Raw genomic sequence first — 20,576 nt, forward strand, 5'->3', positions numbered from 1 at the left:
CAAATTAATTTTTAAAACTCTGTCATCTACCACTCAGAGATACCTACTTTTAATACTGGAATAATTGTAGACTTAGAGAAAGTTGTAAATGTAGGTCAGAGTTCTCATATATTCTTAACCTGCCATTGTTAATATCTTACATTTTTAAGATACATTTGTCAAATCTAAGAAATCATCATTGGAAAATTAGCATCAGCAAATTTCCCAGATTTTATTTGAATTTCTCATTTTCCCAAAAAGCCCATTTCCTGCTCAGCATCCACATTGGATGTTGTTGTCATGTCCTCTGGGCTCTGACAGTTTCTCAGATTTTTCTGTTTTTTTTTTTAATGACAATTTTTGAAGAGTCCTGGTTCAGGTATTTCATAGAATGTCCCTCAATTTGGATTTATCTGATGTTCTCCCTGTGATTAGACTGGAGTTAAAACTTTGGGGAAGGAGATATTTACTTTTAATATTTTGTTTCATCTTTCTCTCTCTGGACTTTTTATATAAAATATTCTCTCTATATATAGATAAAACGATATATATATAGATATATATCTCTCTCTATATATAGAGATATATATTCTCTCTATATATGTTATCTCTATATATATAGATATATAGGTATCCAGGCCCAGGATATAGACTATTACTTTGTAATCTGCTAGATTTTTACTTATAAAATGGGACTGCACTGTAGATATTATTTTATAATCTGCTTTGGTTATTTCACATCTTTCAAGTAACCCCTGGTCTTAGTTTCTGTAAAACACTGTTCTGAATTTCAAACATCTGATTTGAAAATATAGTTCTAAAACATAGACTGTTGGTAATTTGAAGAGAGCCTTTAAGAGGGATGATGGTGGTCATTGTGTGGTACCCTTTTGTTTTAATTGTGCAGTTGGCTCTCTTATGTTGGTTTGTGTTTAATTACTATTATGTGTTTGCAAGGCTACACAGATAATCTGGAAGGGAAAATGAAGAAATACAAATGACAGAAAATGTTTTATAATAAAATTCTCTTGGCAAGCAGCAACCTTTTCACAAAGTCAGCCTTTTAATATAGTTTACTTGCTTTATAAATATGGTTTTTTGTTTTTTCATGTCTTTATTGATTAGTAAGCATGTTAAATGATTTGGCAGAAGGCTCAAAGTCTTCAAGAAATAATTTGGAATTACTGATCCAGAACTGCTGACAGTTCTCAAAAATGGGTTAGGAAAAGTCACAGTGATGGATGGAAAAAAGTCTTAATTTTAGCTCGTGATGTAACTTTTCTTAAATTTAGAGTTTCTTTTTTTATAATTTAAGTTACTAGAACAGATAGTAGACAGTCCATCACGATATTATTTTATGTATTTAAAGCATTTTGATTTGCTATATTGAATTTCATTCATTCTGGAAATTAGGAGAATTTACCTCTTTAAGAAAGAGATTATTCAAAGTAGAATATGATTGATGAGCTTAGCTTTCAGTTTTCTTCTCAGTAGGCGTACTCTGTCTTCTAATATTTCTTGCATACTCAGTGATTTTATAAGTTTTAGAGGAAAATGCAAGTCTGGCCGAATATTAAGCACAGTACAATAAATAAAGCTTTTTTACTTCACAGAATATTCTGTCTTTGTATCCCATAGATTCATCACAGATTCTAGTTTTGGATAAAAGCAACTGCACTTTAAGAGAATACAACATCCCTATGACATTGCCATTTGAATGAGAATTGAGTTTGGTTCAGGACAGTTCTTGGAATGCTTGGCATTTAGGTTACCTTAGGTCAACTCTTTTGGAAATTCAATTAAAGTATTTATTGAATGGTTTTAGTGAATAGGATGGTTGTATGGGAATATAGATGATATAAAACAGGACTCCTATTTCTAAGATAGTTGTATTGGTCAGATAAGGCATCCAAGATAATGACATGTAAGAGGCAGACCATCCTATCAGTTCAGTTCAGTTCAGTTCGGTCGCTCAGTCGTGTCCGACTCTTTGCAACCCCATGGACTGCAGCATGCCAGGCCTCCCTGTCCATCACCAACTCCTGGAGTTTACTCAGACTCATGTCCATTGAGTCAGTGATGCCATCCAGCTATCTCATCCTCTGTTGTCCCCTTCTCCCACCTTCAATCTTTCCCAGCATCAGGGTCTTTTCAAATGGGTCAGCTCTTCGCATTAGGTGGCCAGAGTATTGGAGTTTCAGCCTCAACATCAGTCCTTCCAATGAATATTCAGGACTGATTTCCTTTAGGATTGACTGGTTGGATCTCTTTGCAGTCCAAGAGACTCTCAAGAGTCTTCTCCAACACCACAGTTCAAAAGCGTCAGTTCTTCGGCGCTCAACTTTCTTTATAGTCCAACTCTCACATCCATACACGACTACTGGAAAAACCATAGCCTCTACTAGATGGACCTTTGTTGGCAAAGTAACGTCTCTGCTTTTTAACATGCTGTCTAGGTTGGTCATAACTTTTCTCCCAAGGAGTAAGTGTCTTTTAAAAAATTTCATGGCTGCAGTCACCATCTGCAGTGCTTTTGGAGCCCCCCAAAATAAAGTCTGTCACTGTTTCCACTGTTTCCCCATCTATTTGCCATGAAGTGATGGGACCAGATGCCATGATCTTTGTTTTCTGAATGTTGAGCCAAACTTTAAGCCAAACTTTTTGACTCTCCTCTTTCACTTTCATCAAGAGGCTCTTTAGTTCTTCTTCACTTTCTGCCATAAGGGTGGTGTCATCTGCATGTCTGAAGTTATTGATATTTCTCCCCGCAATCTTGATTCCAGCTTGTGCTTCATCCAGCCCAGTGTTTCTCATGATGTACTCCGCATGTAAGTTAAATAAGCAGGGTGACAATATACAGCCTTGACGTACTCCTTTAAGGAAGACCATCCTATAGGAAGTAATTTTGGTTTTGGGAGGATCATCCTTAGGGTAATAGACCTTGAAGTGTGCATTTAAAGCTGGGCAGGATTTAGGTCCACAGAGAGGAGGGAATGGTGTTTGGGTAGAGCAAAGGTGTTGGCAGAGACTCAGGCTGGACTGTGCTTGGGGCCTGTGTGGAGAATGGTGGGAAGGTTCTGTTGTAGTCAGACTGTGGGTGGCCTGGTTATTTGGTGATGAGCTCGGGTATTATTTATAGGATGCCATCTCTAGAGTGACTCCTGACTGTCTCACCCCTGAGGAAAGAGTACACACTTTCCTGCCGCAGGGTCCCCCACTGCCGTGCTGTCCAGTGGGGAGAAGGAGGCACGTTCTGCAGTGGGTTCCTTAATACCGTATCAGTCTGGCTTTTCTTTCGTCACAGTACAGTAACTTTCTAAAACAGTCTTGTTTTCAGGATAATAATTGGGTTTCCACAGGGAAAATAATAATGTGTGAGGCAGACAAAATGCAAATTATTGACTTAAAAAAATGAATCTCTAATTTTTTTTATAGTATCTCTCTTGTTTAAACTTTGTTTTGTTATGTAAAAAACATATTTTATTGTATTTTTCTTCAGGTTTCATATGGTTTTTATTATTTATATAGTTTAATAATTAAAGAGAAGGTGGGGTCTAATGAAGGACTGATCATGGATGTGAGTAATTTCTATTCAGGTGGAAATAATGGTAACGTTTAGTACAATTCATTGGTCTTCTAAAACTTTTACAAATGCAGCCTGATTCATTCCAGCCAAGTTAATTATGAGGTAGATAATTTTTTTCCCCTAATGGAGACAAATGTAAAAGACAGAGATACAGAAATAATCTTCAATTTAGGTTGAAGAAATTTTAGTTACTGCTATTGGTTCCTGCTGTTTGATCATAGTTCATTTTTGTTTTTTGAAGACTGTCTCTAATCAAGTAAGATTTAATTTTTTAGAAATAAAAGAGGACCGTGACTAATAAGTCAATTTTAGGATAATAATTGAATATTTTAAAATATATAATGGTATTAATACATTTCATGACTTGATTTCCAGGTGATATGTTGCTTTTCCTTGTACTGTCACAGAAGGAAGTCCACATTGGTATGAGAATGATGCTTATAAATCACCACCCTTCTTATCAGCTGTCACTGAACATGTCGTAGTCCAGGCCATTCTGCCTACCACCTCTGTGGTGAACTGTTGATTTCATTTTTCTTCCCGTATTTACTTTTGGTCCTGGACCAGTTTTCTAGCTATGATGGAATTCTTCAAAAGTATCCTATGTTTTTTATGTAGTGAACTACTCATTGATCTGTTTGGAGAAATTCTTTCTGAGGCTACACTCTTGCCTCTGAAATGTACGAAGGGAAAAGTACAGGTTTTCCATTTATTAACAAACTTACCCTTCTTTATCTCTTTGCAGTTTTTAAAATCCATGTCCATTGTGACATTGATATTCATATTTTAAAAATGAATAACATTTTTTCTTAGAATAATTAAGCAGTAAAATGGGCTTTTTCTTTAGTGACACAGTTCCGTTAATACAGCGTGTAACCGTGCAGCCTTCGGTACAGGCAGAGTACAGAGTGTTACCACCCCTAAAATTCCCTAATGCTGTCCTTTTAGTTAGCTGTCCCCGTCCTATAATCTCTGCAACCACTGATGTTTTCTCCACCCCTTTAGTTTTATCTTTCTGAGGATGTCATATAAATAGAATCATGAAGTATGTAAACTTCTAGACTGGGTTCTTTTACTCTTTGAGCTTCACCTAAGTTATGGCATAAATTGAAAGCATGTCCCTTTTTATTACTGAGTAGTTTTCTATTGTCAGTAACTAAAGGACATTTGGGTTGTTTGCAGTTTTTTTAACGTTTTTGAATAGAGACACTGTAAACATTTGTGTACAGGTTTTTGTGCAAACATAGATTTCATTTCTTTAAGGTAGCTGCCTGTGGGGAGAGGGGATTGCTGGATGATATACTGAGTGTATTTTTAATTTTGTAAGAAACTGTCAACCCTCTTCCCAGAGTGACTGTACCATTTTATATTCATACTAGCAATGTATGAGAGTTCCAGCTATTCTGCATCACTGACATTACCATTATTTTTCATTTAGCCATTCTAATAGGTTGGAGAAGGCAGTGGCAACCCACTCCAATGGTACTCTTGCCTGGAAAATCCCATGGACGGAGGAGCCTGGTAGGCTGCAGTCCATGGGGTCGCTAAGAGTCAGACATGACTGAGCGACTTCACTTTCACTTTTCACTTTCTTGCATTGGAGAAGGAAATGGCAACCCACTTCAGTGTTCTTGCCTTGAGAATCCCAGGGACGGGGGAGCCTGGTGGGCTGCCATTTATGGGATCACACAGAGTCGGACACGACTGAACTGATTTAGCAGCAGCAGCATTCTAATAAGTATATAGTAATATCTAATCAGCAGAAGGCAATGGCAACCCACTCCAGTACTCTTGCCTGGAAAATCCCATGCATGGAGGAGCCTGGTGCGCTGCAGTCCATGGGGTCTGGAAAAGTCGGACACGACTGAGCGACTTCACTTTCACTTTCATGCATTGGAGAAGGAAATGGCAACCAAAAACTCCAGTGTTCTTGCCTGGAGAATCCCAGGGACAGGAGCCTGGTGGGCTGCCGTCTATGGGGTCGCACAGAGTCGGACACGACTGAAGTGACTTAGCAGCAGCAGCAGCAGCAATATCTAATTACGGTTTTAATTTGTGTTTCTCTAATGACTGATGCCATTGAACATCTTTTCATGTGCTTATTTGCCATCATTATATCTTCTTAGTGGAGTATCTTTTGAAATCTTTTGCCCAGCTTTTCATTGGGCTGTTTTCTTACTCTTGAGTTTTGAGAATTCTTTGTATATTTGGATACAAATCCTTTTTCAGATATTTGCAATTGGTTTTCTCTGCAGTTGTGGTGATTTGCAATTGGTTTTCTCACAGTCTTTAGCTTTGCTTTTCATTCTTTTTCATTCTTTTAATATAATAGCATTTTTTAAAGAGCAAAAATGTTTAATTTTGATAAAGTCCATTTCATGCTTTTTTTCTTTTTTTGTATTATACTGAAATGGAAAATTTTCTTTTAATAAATTTCTGTTCTATGAAAGTGGTAAAAAGCAACTTAGTGATGGGAATGTTCTCATAAAGTTGACTTTAGGGGAAGGTGTGAATTTTATCATTTTCTGGAAAAGTGGTGCTAATTAATATACTCCTTAGTTTGGGGACCATCTAGAACTTTTGCTTAACAAAAGGATGCAATTGGTTTAGGTTGGTGAGGGTCTTCACACTTTTTATAAAAAATGGTAATCACTAGCTGGTCATAATGCAGAACTATGTAGGAATTAGTCCTTAAGACTGTTCCAGGGTTAAAGTAGTGCTATATTATATTCACAGTTGATGCTTTGGGGAGTGAGTGTCTTCAGTTTCTGCTCCGCTAGAACTCACAGTCAGTGTCCTGGCTAAAAGTGTGAGCTACATCAGAATGTCTGGATTTGAATCCTGCCCTTTATGTACATTATAACTGTGGTTGAGCAACTTAACTTCTCTGTGCTTCAATTTCCTTATCTGTAAGTGGGAATGATAATAACACCCACCTTGTAAGGTCATTATGAGGAAATGAGATGACACAATATACATTATATATCTCAGCAGCGTCTGGCACAGCATGTGTTCAGCAAATGGCTCTTGCTATTACTTTTATTATTATTGCTGAAATAGCTTTATGATAAAATTATTTAAACAAGTGTTTTGTAATATTTTCAGTAGTCAAGATAACCACATATCACACTAAGTCATTTTTCTTCCATTTTTTCTCTTTATACTTGTTATTATTAAAATGCCCACATTTTTCTCTTTATACTTTTTATTATTAATCAGCAATTGTGGCCTAATTGTTACTAATTATCATGTATATATACACTGTTTTGTAAGAGAACTATCAGTTTGTTTTTCACATCCTGTGAGGTACTAATCAGATATGCACATACATATCAATTAGCTTCCCGCTGCCTGAAACAGCACCAAAACTGGCTTAGGCCAGAAAGAAATTTGAATTAGGCTCACCTAACTACAAAGTCCAGGCACAGCAAGCTGGATTCAGGACTCAGGTGAAGTTGTTGGGGCTCAGGTTCTCCCCGTGAGTCAGCTCTGCCTTTTCCTGGATGGACTTCAGTTGTTGGCGTTGCATATAGAAAAATGACTGCAGCATATCCACCCCCTGTAGCTGCTCAGAGTTTAGATTCAGCGGGAAAGAGCACCAGCCTCTTTCCCAGAAGCCTCAGCAAAAGTCTCATGATGTCTCATTGGTCCTTATGGGGTCACATATCTGACCTTGAGCCAGTCAATCCCTGAGTTTGGGGCTTTGAGACTCGGATTGGCCAGTTCTGGTCACATGACACTCCTTGATTTTATTTTCTTTTCTTTTTTTGGTGGAGCCCTCTCTTCAGGGGCCACATTTCCTCAGAGTGGGGGAGAGGTAATGACTCAGAGGGGAATCATGGGCTTTTATTACCAGAAAAGAGGATGGCTGGATACTGGGTGGTCAAACAGCTTAATGTGACAGTAGGCTCTTTTTGTAGATCAGAAGCAGATCACAGGAGTCAGTGGACTTGGATTCGAATTTTGGTTTCTGATTCCAGCTTTTTTGTCTGTGAAATTTTTTGTATTGGTGGTCAAAAATCCCACACGATACGGCCTTTGATTCTCTGTAGCCTTAGTTGCAGAAGTATTAGACTGAAAGTTGGAGGTTGCATAGGAAGCATTTTTCCACCTTCTGGTTATAAAAGAAAAGAGAAGCCTCATGGCTTGCTATGTTTTGTAATACTCAGCATCATGTTTCATTTATAAATTTGTCTCATTTATAAATTTGATGTATAGTTGGTAGTGTGATCCTGACTTGAGAAGTATAGATTTTGTAGCATCAGTAGCTGCTGCTCAGCTGTGACCTTGATCAAAAGGCTGGTTGACAGTAACTATTCAGATAGATAATTAAGCCAGCTGAGATAGGAATGGGGCTAGAATTTATAATTAATAGGTTTTTGAAACCTTCTCTTGTTCTTTCTCCATGTCTTTAGGATTTTTGTCCCTGAGTCATGGAAGACAGAAGAGCTGAGAAGTCATGTGAACAAGCATGTGAATCACTGAAGAGGCAGGACTATGAGATGGCCCTCCAGCACTGCACAGAGGCCCTCCTTTCTCTTGGCCAGTACTCCGTGGCCGACTTTACAGGGCCCTGTCCGCTGGAGATAGAGAGCATCAAGATCGAGAGTCTTCTTTATAGAATTGCCTCCTTTTTGCAGCTGGTGAGTAGACATTGTCAATACGCCAATGGTAAACCATGTTAAATGACCTTTTTCTTTGAGTGGGGACTGTTGGTGGTCATTCCCTCTGCAAATCACCAAATTCTGGGCTGAGGAGTTGTGTGAAGTGGCTAGGGATTGCTGGATATCTTTGATGGCAAGCAACTGTGTTTTTAAGACCTAAAAGTTTTACTGTTGTATAGCATTTTTTGACTATCCACTCAATTCAACAAATATTTATTGAATGCATACTATGTGGTGGACACTGTTCTAGGTATTTGTTTTATGTTGGTGAAAAAGAAAGATCCCTCCCTAGTACTTTTTCTACTATTGTGGAGGGGCAGGCAATAAAGAATAGGCATTATAAGTAAGTAAACACTTTGGATTGTTAGAAGGTAACAGTTTGCATGAAAAAAGACATAAAATAGAAGGTTTCTGGGGTAGGGGTAGGGTTGCAATTTTTAAGTTACAGGCAGAGGGAACTTCAGTGCAGACTTCCTCAGGCAGGAGCATGCCTGCTGCATTTGAGGGACAGCTCTGGAGTCCAGTGTGTGGGAGTAAAGCACATGATGAGGGAGTGCAACAAGGTGGCTAGACCCTGTGGGGTCTCCAGGTCAATGTGAGGTCTGGTTTCTGTTCTGCTTGAGGCAGAGCACTCTTGTGGGATTTTGAGCAGGGCAGTGGCGTGATCTGATATAATAGGAATTATTTGGTCTCTGTTGAGAATAGAATTTCAAGTATAAGGGTTAAGAGTAGATGCAGAGACTAGTTTGGAAGCTATTAGAATAATCTAGGCCAGAGATTAAAAGATGCTTACTCCTTGAAAGGAAAGTTATGACCAACCTAGACAGCACAATAAAAAGCAGAGACATTATTTTGTCAACAAATGTCCGTCTATTCAAGGCTATGGTTTTTCCCGTGGTCATGTATGGATGTGAGAGTTGGACTGTGAAGAAGGCTGAGCGCCGAAGAATTGATGCTTTTGAACTGTGGTGTTGGAGAAGACTCTTGAGAGTCCTTTGGATTGCAAGGAGATCCAACCAGTCCATCCTAAAGGAGATCAGTCCTGGGTGTTCATTGGAAGGAATAATGTTGAGGCTGAAACTCCAATACTCTGGCCACCTGATGCGAAGAGCTGACTCATTTGAAAGACCCTGATGCTAGGAAAGGTTGAGGGCAGGAGGAGAAGGGGACGACAGAGGGTGAGATGGTTGGATGGCATCACCAACTCAATGGACATGGGTTTGGGTGGACTCCGGGAGTTGGTGATGGACAGGGAGGCCTGGCGTGCTGCGGTTCATGGAGTCGCAAAGAGTCGGACACAACTGAGCGACTGAACTGAACTGAGGCCAGAGATGAAGTGGCTTAGATCAAAATGGTAACCATGGAGGTGGTGAGAAGTGGTTTGTTTCTGGCTATAATTTGAAGGTAGAATGAAACAGATTTCCTAGTGTACGGAAGGCAGAGAGTGAGAGATCTAGAGCAGTCATAGTTCACTTACTTTGACTTTTTCTGTCTGAGCGTTTGGAAGAATGGAGTTGCCTTCCACTGAGATGAGGGTCTGTGGATGGGGAGCAGGTTTTATGGGAAAGAGTTCGTTTTAGACACACTGAGTTTGAGATGACACTTAGATACCCAGCCAGAGACGCGGAGTAAGCAGCTGGATGTGCATTTGTGAAGTCTGGGCTGCAGATGTTACTTTCAGAGTCTGTGGTCTGTGGATGATAAGAGCCTCAGGCCTGGGTTAGATCACTAGGGAGTGAGTATAGACAGAGAGGAGGAGATGACTGAGGACTTGGTCTTACGGCACTGGTTTAAGAGTTGGGGAGAAGAAACAAAGCATCCTGAAGAGCAACCCATGAGGCTAAGGAAAACCATGAGAGCAGGGTGTCCTGGGAGTCAAAGGAGGAGAACCTGTCCAAGTGAGCAGATGTTCAGCATGTCCATTGCTGGAATAGACGTGGAGAATTGAGAATCGACAAAAAATGACAGTGTATCTCCATGGGTGCATGTAAATATGTCTGACTGGTGGCAGCCACTGGTGATTTACATGGGATGGGGAGTGGGAGCTTGATAACAAAGCGTTTAAGAGAAAGTCAGAAAAAAAAAAGAAAATCAGATGGAAGGAATTTGAATACATGATACAGACAATTCTTGAGGAGCTTTGCCCCATTGAAGCACACACACACCCAAAAGGAATGGAAACTAGTGGGAGACGTGAAGTCAAGAAAAGGGTTTTTTCAGATGAGAGAAATAAGAGCTTGTTTGTTTATAGGACTAAACTGAAAGAAAACAAAAAATTAATGATGTATGAGAAATAGAAGAAGCTTGCCAGAGCGATGTTCTTGAGCATATCTGCACAGGTGGTAGGCCTGGCCCTACCTGGGACAGGTGGGAGGCAGAGGGGGGCAGGAAGTAGGCAGTCGGGGTGGTGACCCTCATGGACAGTCTCTGCAGGACAGCCGTTCACTCAGCAGAGTGAGGAGCTGAGGATGAGGATGGGGTAGAGGGTTCTGGAGACTTGAGGTTAGAGGAGGTGAGAAACGGAGTAAATGGCTAGGGAAGTATGCGGTGAGGTTTACTTGGAGAGGATTGTGTAATCCTCAGCACATGAGTTAGCCTTGGTCTGTGAGTAGTAAATTTGCAACATTAATGATTAAACTTTGAAACAAAGCTGTAGCCTTTTGATAAAATCTCTGTTTTAAGAGGCCTTGAACTACTTAACTTTATCTTGTGTCTTTTATTTTACAGAAAAACTATGGGCAAGCTGATGAAGATTGTAGGCATGGTATGTTTAAAAACAAGATTCTCTTCTGCTTTGAAGATTTTGAAGTATTTCATTGAGTAATGTTTAAGATTTGATATTTTCATGTACTGATTTCAGTGGTGATTTTAATATGAAGCACCCCACTCTGTGGTGGTGCCTCATCTGGGTGGCTTTCCTGGCGTGAGGGCGTGCCCGTGAGCCTGGCCCCACTCACGAGTGCTGGCGCTGCAGCCGCTCCCGTGGGAACGCTGATAATGCCCTTGGAAAGGGTGTGGGTATTTTCAGTCAACAGAGAGCTATATTTTAAGAACTATAACACATAACACACATTGATCGAAATGTTAAGCTTGGATAAATTGGAAAGCTGGACCTCTGTCTCCTACAATGTTTTTTTTTCCCTTCATTAGAAGATTTTCCTTAGAAGAGACTGACTAGAATGCTCTTTGGTGCTTTTTCCTGTTTTCTTTTGGTCAGGAAATTGATTAATAAGATTCTTGCTCTTTGGGTGCTCATAGACTAGAAATCCTTTTCTTCGAGATTGCTGCCATTCTCTAGAGTGAGTCTAGGAGTGAGTGGGAGAAGGGTTCAGTGTGCGTTCTCACGCACTCTTGGTGAGGGTTTTGCACAGCTCAGTGATTTGGATAATGGAATGCTTCAATTATCTAAATGGGGAAGGAGGGCTGAGGTGTTTAACGTAAATTAAAGTTCTTTTCCTGTTTGCTCTTTTGTGTCAAAACTTTTTCAAAGTACTAGCTATTTTTGTTGTAAACCTTACAGAATGTAAATCTTACCGACTTCTGTAACATATTGGACACATTGAACCATTCATTGACGATTCAGTGACCTCTCTGTAAACCTTGCTTCATAGAATTGTGCACCTTGGAGATGACTGGCCTTTGAGAGATACTGAGTGCAATCTTTACTACCTATGGACGATTAAAGGTTACTAACAAGCCAGATAATAAGTCAAATAACATAGAGGGGCCCACTGCCCCTTCTCCCCCTAAGAGGAGGTCGTGTCATTAGTTTGCTGCATCTTCTTCACCTTTCTCTATAGTGAGCACAAATGCTTGTAATACATTACATACATACATGGGGTTTTTTCTTTAAAAATTAAAAAAGAATTATGTGATCATAACAAAATTGCTTGCTTTCTTAGCAATATAGATCATGGATATCTTACTGAGTTAATAGTGCATCAGCTCCAGCTCCTATACCATAGTCCATGGTGTAGATAGCCACCATTTATTCAGCTGTTCCCATGGTGGTGGGCATTCGCGTGGCTCTACTTCTCTAGTTTGTCACAATTCACCCTGTAATAACCATACATTGTTTCTCACTGCTGCCTTTGTTTCTGTGTGGTAGTCTTAAAAGTTAGATACCTGGATGAAGGAGTTTTAAAAGTTGAATGTCTGGGTTAAAATACACATATAATTTAAATAGACACTTTCAGATTAGTTTCAAATACACACATTTTTAAATAGTTCAGAAAAAAATTAGTGAAGTAAATATGGCAAAAGATGGCAACCTGAGTTTTAAGAATATGAATGCTTATTATACTATTTACCCTAGTTTCTCATTCTAAATTCGTATCTCATTTCACCGTCTTACATATCAGCAATATGTGAGAATGCCTGTTTCCTGTGATCTCACTAACTGGAACCTCTCAGTCTTGACATTGTGACAATCTCATGTGTGAGAAATGACCTCTTTCTTTAATTTTCGCCTCCTTGAGTACTAATGAGGTTGATACTTTTCATTTTTTGGAGACATACAAAGTCCCAGTAGATTAAAGGACTTGTAAAAAGTTGTGGAAGAGTAAATGTTGTTGGTGCAGGAGCACATGGAAAAATGTTGCATTTTTTGTTAATTGTTTTACTTGGCATTTTAAAGTTAGGTATTATTTTACAACTGCTGAATTAACAATATAAAAATTTAACCTGGAAACCTTGGTTGGAGATGAAGGCTAGGTCTGTTACCTGGATTGTGAGCATAGTAACATGAAAGTGTATATATGTCCAAACTCACCAGATTGTATACATTAGTTACTTGCAGTTTTTGTGTACTGATTCTGCTTCTGCAATATGGGGAGAAAACCACTGTCTCAGATAAGGTTGTAGTGAAGTGAGTGTATGCTTGCGGTGGTGGCGGGGAGGGGGGCGGGTACGAAGCAGAATACGGCTTGGTAATATGTTTGTACCTTTGACCCACTAATCTCAGTTCTGGGAGACTGTCCCAAGTAAATATTTCAAAAGAAGGAAAAAATTGTCTGTGGAATGGTTTTCATTGCGGTGCTGTGTGGAAAAGGGGGAAATTGGTTAGCTTGCAATAATGGTTCAATGATTACATTCTATGCATTCCTTGTTACCATTTATGTGATAAGTAAGAACATGGAAATGCTTATTTAATGTAAAGTTGTTCATTTGAAGTAGACATTTGGAAATATTGTCAAAAGTTTATGTGTATATATTGCTAGTTGTAGAGTTCTGCTTTTATATTATATATAATTTTTTCCTCTTCCCTTTTGGTAACTTTTTTTTTTTGAAGTATAGTTGATTTACAGTATTACTTTAACTTCAGGTGTACAGCAAGGTTATTTTTATATAAGATAAAATACCATGGTTAGGCAGTTAGTTAGTAATAAAAAACAAGACCAGAGTCTCGGCCTTTGTTAATTATTATACTGGTTTGTATGCTGGGTGCCCGAGCAGCTCCCTCTGCAGGGCCCCAGGCCTAGTTTGCATTTGCTGTCCTGCAGGGTCCCTTGCTATCAGTATCAGCGTGCATGCCTGGCAGCTCTCAACAGGCCTCATTGCAGCTACCCTCCCTCCCTCTCCCTCCACTTGCTGCTTCTGAGCCTGATTTCACTTTCTCACACAGGGATGGGAAACCAGCCAGGCAGTCTTTGTCATAGAGTTAAAAAATTTAAATTCTTTTTTATTATGAAAAACCTACAAGGAGAAACTAGGGGAAATAATATAATAAGCATTCATATTCTTGAAACTTAGGTTGTCACCTTTTGCCATATTTACTTGATTAATTTTTTTCTGAACTGCTTAAAAGTAATTATAGATACCATGATATTTATTCCTAAATACTTCAGTATGCATCTGTAATAAATAAGATCATAACTGTATAACCACAGCATTATTATTAACCTAATAAAAGTGACCATAATTTCCCTAATATCCAAAACCCAATCCATAGTCAGATTTACCTGGTTGTCCCCAAAATGTGTGTGTGTTGTTTTTTTTTTTTTTTTTAATGGCTGATTTGTTTAAGCCAGGAGCTAATCAGAGTCATAAGATTTGAAAGTTGGAGTTCTGCTTTAATAAATAGATTCTGAGTGAGGACTCAAGGGCATCTTGAGAATAAACTACACAGACTCTCAGTTCAGAGAGTTCATTTCTGAGTTTGGTGTTGTGTTCTGGATAGTGAGCATTGTCAAGCCAGGGGCCATGAGTAAGTCTGTTCATTACCTGAACATAAGCTGTATTTGGCATAACAGGAAAACTTCCATAAAATAAAGATTTTTCTTGTGCTTTTGAAATATTCATCATATAGGAAACTCACATTTTTTACACTAAAAAAATATAATGAGGTAAATGGAGAAAGTGAAATCAAATAGTAGTCTTAGCAACTGAAAGAGATTTGTGCTACATGTAATATGTAAGTCAAACTCAATCATTATAACAGTGGATATTTTTCATACAGCTGCAAGATTCTTAAACTCTAGCTAAGAGTGTCATTAATTTAAGAAATTAATACAAACAGGAGTTTGGGGCATCTATAGATATTTATTATATTAATACTTCCCCTGTGAAGTAATTCAGCAACCAAAAAGCCCTGTTGAATAGATGCTGACTGTCCTGAAAAAGGCAAATTGATACATGACTGATTGAACCTTCTACACTTTCCTTTTTTTCTGAAGAGTTTTCATTAAATAGATTTTATGGTAATTAAACTTTTTTTTTGGAAAAATAGTTAATCAGGATAATAATATTTATTCAGAATTTTCTCTGGGTCAGACCCTCTGAAATAGTTTGTTTAACCACATTGTAATACCATTCCAATTTTACGGTGACGAGTGAGATTAAGTAACTTGCTCAGCACAGAGACTGTCCAGAACTGGACTGTGGTTTTGAAGTGAAGTCTTTCTGACCTGAAAGGCCATGCTCCTTCTCTTTTATCTGTCCTAAGCTATAATCTGTGTATTCTTTGGAGTTTTATAGACATTATTTTGTTTGGTATAATAAATTTGGGGGAGGAAAGGTATATGGGTATTTTATATTCTAGAAAGGATTAAAAAAAAAAACAAACTGAGGCTCAGGGTGACATTGATAATCATTAGTAGAGTTGGACAAGAATTTGGATCTTTAATCCAGGTTTTCCTATTGCCAAGACTTTTAAATAGGGAGCAGTTGCAGTGATGTTTCTTACTCTTTAGCTCCAGTTGCTGCAGAGCCACTGATGCTGCAAAGACAGATGGTGCAGGGTGGCCCCGTGTACTGTTTCCCGCACCGGTTGCACCTCCCGTAACCATCGTGCAATATCGAGACGAGGAAGTTGGCTTTGGTTCAATGACTGTGTGTAATTCTATGTCATTTTACTGTGTGTGGATTCACGGAACCACCAGCACAATCGAGATACAGAACTGTTCCATCACGTGAAGACCTTTTTTTGTGCTACCCTGTATAGTTACACTCATGGTCCTGCCTCCCTGTGTAACCCTGGCAACCACTAGTCTGCTCTCCATCTCTGTAATTTTGTCCTTTTGAAAATAACACACAATAGAACCATATTGTTTGTGACCTTTTAAAGATAACTTTTTCTCTCTCACCACGTATTTGAGATCCATCCAAGTTTTTGAGTGTATGTATAGTCCATCCATTTTTATGGCTGAGTAGTATTCCACAGCCTCTTCATTGATCATAGCCTTGTTGTGGTGAAGGGGCTTGCATAACCCAATGAGGCTATGAGCCACCCAAGACAGACGGGTCATGGTGAAGAGTTGTTACAAAATGTGGTCTACGGAGGAGGAAATGGCAACCCACTCCAGTATTCTTGCCATGAGAACCCCACAAACAGTATGAAAAGGCAATAATATATGACACTGGAAGGTGAGCCCCATAGGTCGCAAAGTTGTCCATTCTGCTACTAGGGAAGAGTGGAGGGCAATAGCTCTAGAAAGAACGAAGCAGTTGAGCGAAAGTGGGAATGATGTTCAGTTGTGGATGTGTCTGGTGGTGAAAGTAAAGCTAGATGCTGTAAAGGACAGTATTATATAAGAACCTTGAATTGTTAGGTCCATAAATCATTGGACATGGTCAAGCAGGAAATGGCAACAGTGAATATTGACATTTTAGGAATCAGTGAACTAGAATGGATGGGAATGAGTGAATTTATTTCTGAGGACCATTATGTCTACTGTGGGCAAGAATCCCATAGAAGAAATGGAGTACCCCTCGTAGTCAACAAGAGAGTCTGAAATGCAGTATTGGGTGCAACCTCAAAAATGACAGAATGATCTTGATTCTTTTCCAAGGCAAACTGTTCAACATTACAGTGATCCAAATATGCCCCAGCCACTGATGCTGAAGAAGCTGAAGTTGACCAGTTCTATGAAGACCTACAACACTTTTGAGAACTAACACCAAAAGATGTTCTTTTCATCACAGGGAATTGGAATGCAAAAGTAGAAAGGCAGGGGTTACCCAGAATAACAGGCACATTTGCCCTTGGAGTACAGAATAAAGCAGGGCCAACAGAGTTTTGTCACGAGAACACACTGGTCACACCAAACACCCTTTTCCAACAAGCCCAGAGATGACCTTACACATGGGCATCGCCAGATGGTCAATACCGAAATCAAATTATGTTCTTTCAAACTGTGGTGGTGAAGAAGACTCTTGAGAGTCCCTTGGACAGCGAGGAGATAAAAAGGAAATCAATTCCAAATATACATTGGATAGACTGATGGTGAAGCTAAAGCTCCAATACTTTGGCCACCTATTGCAAAGAGTTGACTCTTTGGAAAGACCCCGATGCTTGGAAAGCTTGAAGGCAAAAGGAGAAGAAGACAGCAGAGGATGAGATAGTTCATCTGTCTGACTCAATGGACATTAATTTGAGCAAACTCTGGGAGGTAGTGGAGGACAGAGGATCCTGGTGTATTGCAGTTCATGGGGTCACAATGAGACACGACTTAGTGACTGAAAACAGTAACAAAGTGCCCCACAGCATGGCCGCACCACGGTCAGGTCTCCAGTAGGAACCTAAGGCTTTGTGAAATAGGATCTCCACTCTCACTCTTCATTGCCCTTAATGCCTATCAACTATTTTAAGTAAAGTTCTTATATTTAAGTTGATAGGGATTAGAAAGTTAAATTATAAAATGCTAATTTTGGAATAGCATGAAAATCAGGAAAGTGAGTGAATATTTAGTATTTGACTTAAGTTTGAGGACTGTTATCTTTCAAGTGTGCAGACTCCCTTTTTTCTATGTGTAGATGTTTGAGAAAGCAATAGTCTTTGAACTTAGGTCCTCTGAACTCAGTTGGAAGAGGCTCGTTGTGGTCGTATGACTGTTCTGTGCCTTTTCTTATTTATGCAGGGTGTCAGTTATAGTCAGAAGTGACATTATACATTTATTTCATGTAGTTTTTCACTCATGGGATAAACACTAGCATTAATTTTATATTAGCTGAAATTAAATTTAAATATAAAAAGAGAAGATTTAAAAGGAGTGGTAGCTTGCCCTTTAAAAATTTCAATTAAAACTATACCAGAAGAGGGCGCTGAAGTCAAGATGGCTGTGAACACCTGAACACCCCGCTCTCCCCCAGGGGGAGGAAGGCAAAAGAGCAGCCAAACGCCGGGGTGTTTCTCGTTAGCAAGCAAATCAGCCACGGAAACAGTGAAGTAAGGGAGGGTCTTGGCACAGAACTTCCCACAGTCAGGATTTCCTCAGAGTGCTCAACAGTGGAGGTGGCAAGATGTTGGCTTTTGACATTGAAATGAAGGCCATCAAGGAATTTTAGATTAAAAAAAATACAGTTAAATTGATCTTTTTAAGTAGAAAAAGCTTCTTCCAGTTTTTGAACCCTTAACACAGATGAACTTTCAAGTAACTATATAGCAAATGAATCGTGGAAATTAGAATTCTTTATGAAGAGGAGGTTGAAGTCTCTGCAAGCAGCATATTCTCTCCTTCTAATGCACACACAGTATGACAGGTACTTTTGCAAATACTGTTTTAACAGTGCCTTATGTGAAAAGTTCATTCAAGCATGTAGATGAAATAAAAACCTTTTATGATACACTGGGGAATGAAGTTTCAGGTTTGTTTCTATGATTATGTGCGGTGTCAGCTTTTTGCTGTCTATAATTTTATATTTGTATAGTGATGAAGAAGTTGAGGTATATTCATTGTGCGTCTCTTGCTCCTTGGAAGAAAAGTTATGACCAACCTAGACCGCATATTAAAAAGCAGAGACATTACGTTGCCAACAAAGTTCCATCTAGTCAAAGCTATAGTTTTTCCAGTAGTCATGTATGGATGTGAGGATTGGACTGTAAAGAAAGCTGAGCACCTAAGAATTGATGCTTTTCAACTGTGGTGTTGGAGAAGACTCTTGAGAGTTCTTGGACTGCAAGGAGATCCAACCAGTCCATCCTAAAGCAAATCAGTCCTGAATATTCATTGGAAGGACTGATGCTGAAGCTGAAACTCCAATACTTTGGCCACCTGATGGGAAGAACTGACTCATTGGAAAAGACCCTGATGCTGGGAAAGATTGCAGGTGGGAGGAGAAGGGGACCCCAGAGGATAAGATGGATGGATGGCATCACCGACTCAATGAACATGAGTTTGAGCAAGCTCCAGGAGTTGGTGATGGACAGGGAGGCCTGGCTTGCTGCAGTCCATTGGGTTGCAAAGAGTTGGACATGACTGAGCGACTGAACTGAACTGAAGTTGCTTCAGTAATGTCCAGCTCTTTGCAACCCCATGGACTGTAGCCCACCAGGCTCCTCTGTCCATGGGATTCTCTAGGCAAGAATACTCCAGTGCATTGCCATGCTCTGCTCCAGGGGATCTTCTCAACTCAGGGATTGAACCCCCTTGCTTCTCCTGCTTTGCCAGGCGGGTTCTTAACACTCGTGCCACCTGGGAAGCCCCATCTTATTGAATTAGCTCTAAAATTTAAGCTGGAACACTGAAAATAAGCCAGGAGAAATAACCTGTTTGTCTATAGTATGAAAACATCCAGAAGAAAGTAGTCCAAGAGCCTTTACACTGAACTACAGTTGGAGAAAAGTGTACTTTCAAGAGTATACAATAAGATCTGCTTTAACGTTTACTGTATACACAAGGGGTTGTAAAAGAGATGACAGAGATTGTTGTGACTGGGTTGAAGGACCAAATACTGACAGCAGTAAAAGCAAGGTAGCAGGGACGTGGGGACAAAAAGAGAAAGCAAGAGAATAAGAGAACGTATAAAATTTAAACCTAGGGGTGAAATATTTAGAAGAGGTCTAATGATCCCAAGCGTTGAATTTTGTTAGGGCTTTTCATTTTCCAAAAGCATTTTATTAAGGAAATATTTTATCTGCAAAAGACTTTGGTAGGAAGGACATCAAGTGCCACTAAAGCTGCAGCCCACATGCCTTAAAGTATTATGTATTACAATTGGAAGAAAAGAGAGAGCAAGGGCAAGAAGGGTAGAGACAGGAGAAGGATAGTGGAAAAAAAACCAAACTGGTAACATGGACACTGGTGAGAGACCTGCCACAGAACTGTTATTTTGATTTATGTCATGTTTTCTGATACTTGTTATAAATGTACATTTTGAGGTGACTTAAGTCTTCTACCATTTGGAATCTGTTTATATACTCCTCCCCCATCCCTAGGATATATTCAGCTACAAGTTTATGGCCAGAGATTAAATGGCTGATATTTAAGAACGAATTTATTTATAAATTACAAATTTTTAATGTATTCATTAAATGGATCTATTTTTATTTATTTAAAATTTATTTTAAATTGGAGGAAAATTGCTTTACAGTGTTGTGTTCATTTCTGCCATACAATAACATGAATCAGCCATAAGTATATATATCCCCTTCCTCTTGAGCCTCCCACCACCCCACCCCCCCACCCCATCATTTTTAGTTTTGATTTAGTTCCTGATGTGTTGGTTCAGAGAACGTGATTATATCCAAGTGGTGAGTCAGTTCATTTTGTTAATGACTCAAAGATTTAGTTTAGTGCTAATTTAAAATTTTCTTTTGAGAATATTGGAAAAATACCACCTTGATTAGGCTATGGTCTTCAGTACAAGATTTTAGAAATAACTAAGGACTTGATAAGAGAAATAATGTAAAATGATCATGTTACTGAAAAAATACAGACTAGTACTCAGCATTTACTGAACTTTAAACTTGTTTTAAGTGATCTTACTCATGGCAGGCAATACTTTACAGGCAAGGGGAATTATATTTTAATTGTTTACCCTCTCTTTTTGGTAGCCAGGGGCTACCTTACAGAGGCTGTTTTGGTCGAAGCAGTTGAGTGATGCATGCGTGTGTGCTTAGTCATTCAGTC

At 39.1% G+C, this 20,576-nt stretch overlaps 1 protein-coding gene across 7 annotated transcripts in view; it reads left to right on the forward strand.

Annotated features, from left to right (window-relative positions):
- The window catches only part of HELZ (helicase with zinc finger), a 151,135-nt gene that overhangs the window by 13,030 nt on the left and 117,529 nt on the right, over window positions 1–20,576 (forward strand). For all 7 annotated transcript variants that reach the window (XM_025279311.3, XM_025279314.3, XM_006046260.4 and 4 more), the window contains 2 exons: window positions 7,981–8,208; window positions 10,957–10,993. In XM_025279311.3, the coding sequence (XP_025135096.3) occupies window positions 7,999–8,208; window positions 10,957–10,993 (247 nt within the window). In that variant the 5' untranslated portion in view covers window positions 7,981–7,998. The remainder of the gene's footprint in view (window positions 1–7,980; window positions 8,209–10,956; window positions 10,994–20,576) is intronic.

This window comes from Bubalus bubalis, chromosome 3 (genome assembly GCF_019923935.1).
Source record: "Bubalus bubalis isolate 160015118507 breed Murrah chromosome 3, NDDB_SH_1, whole genome shotgun sequence".
NCBI lineage: Eukaryota > Metazoa > Chordata > Mammalia > Artiodactyla > Bovidae > Bubalus > Bubalus bubalis.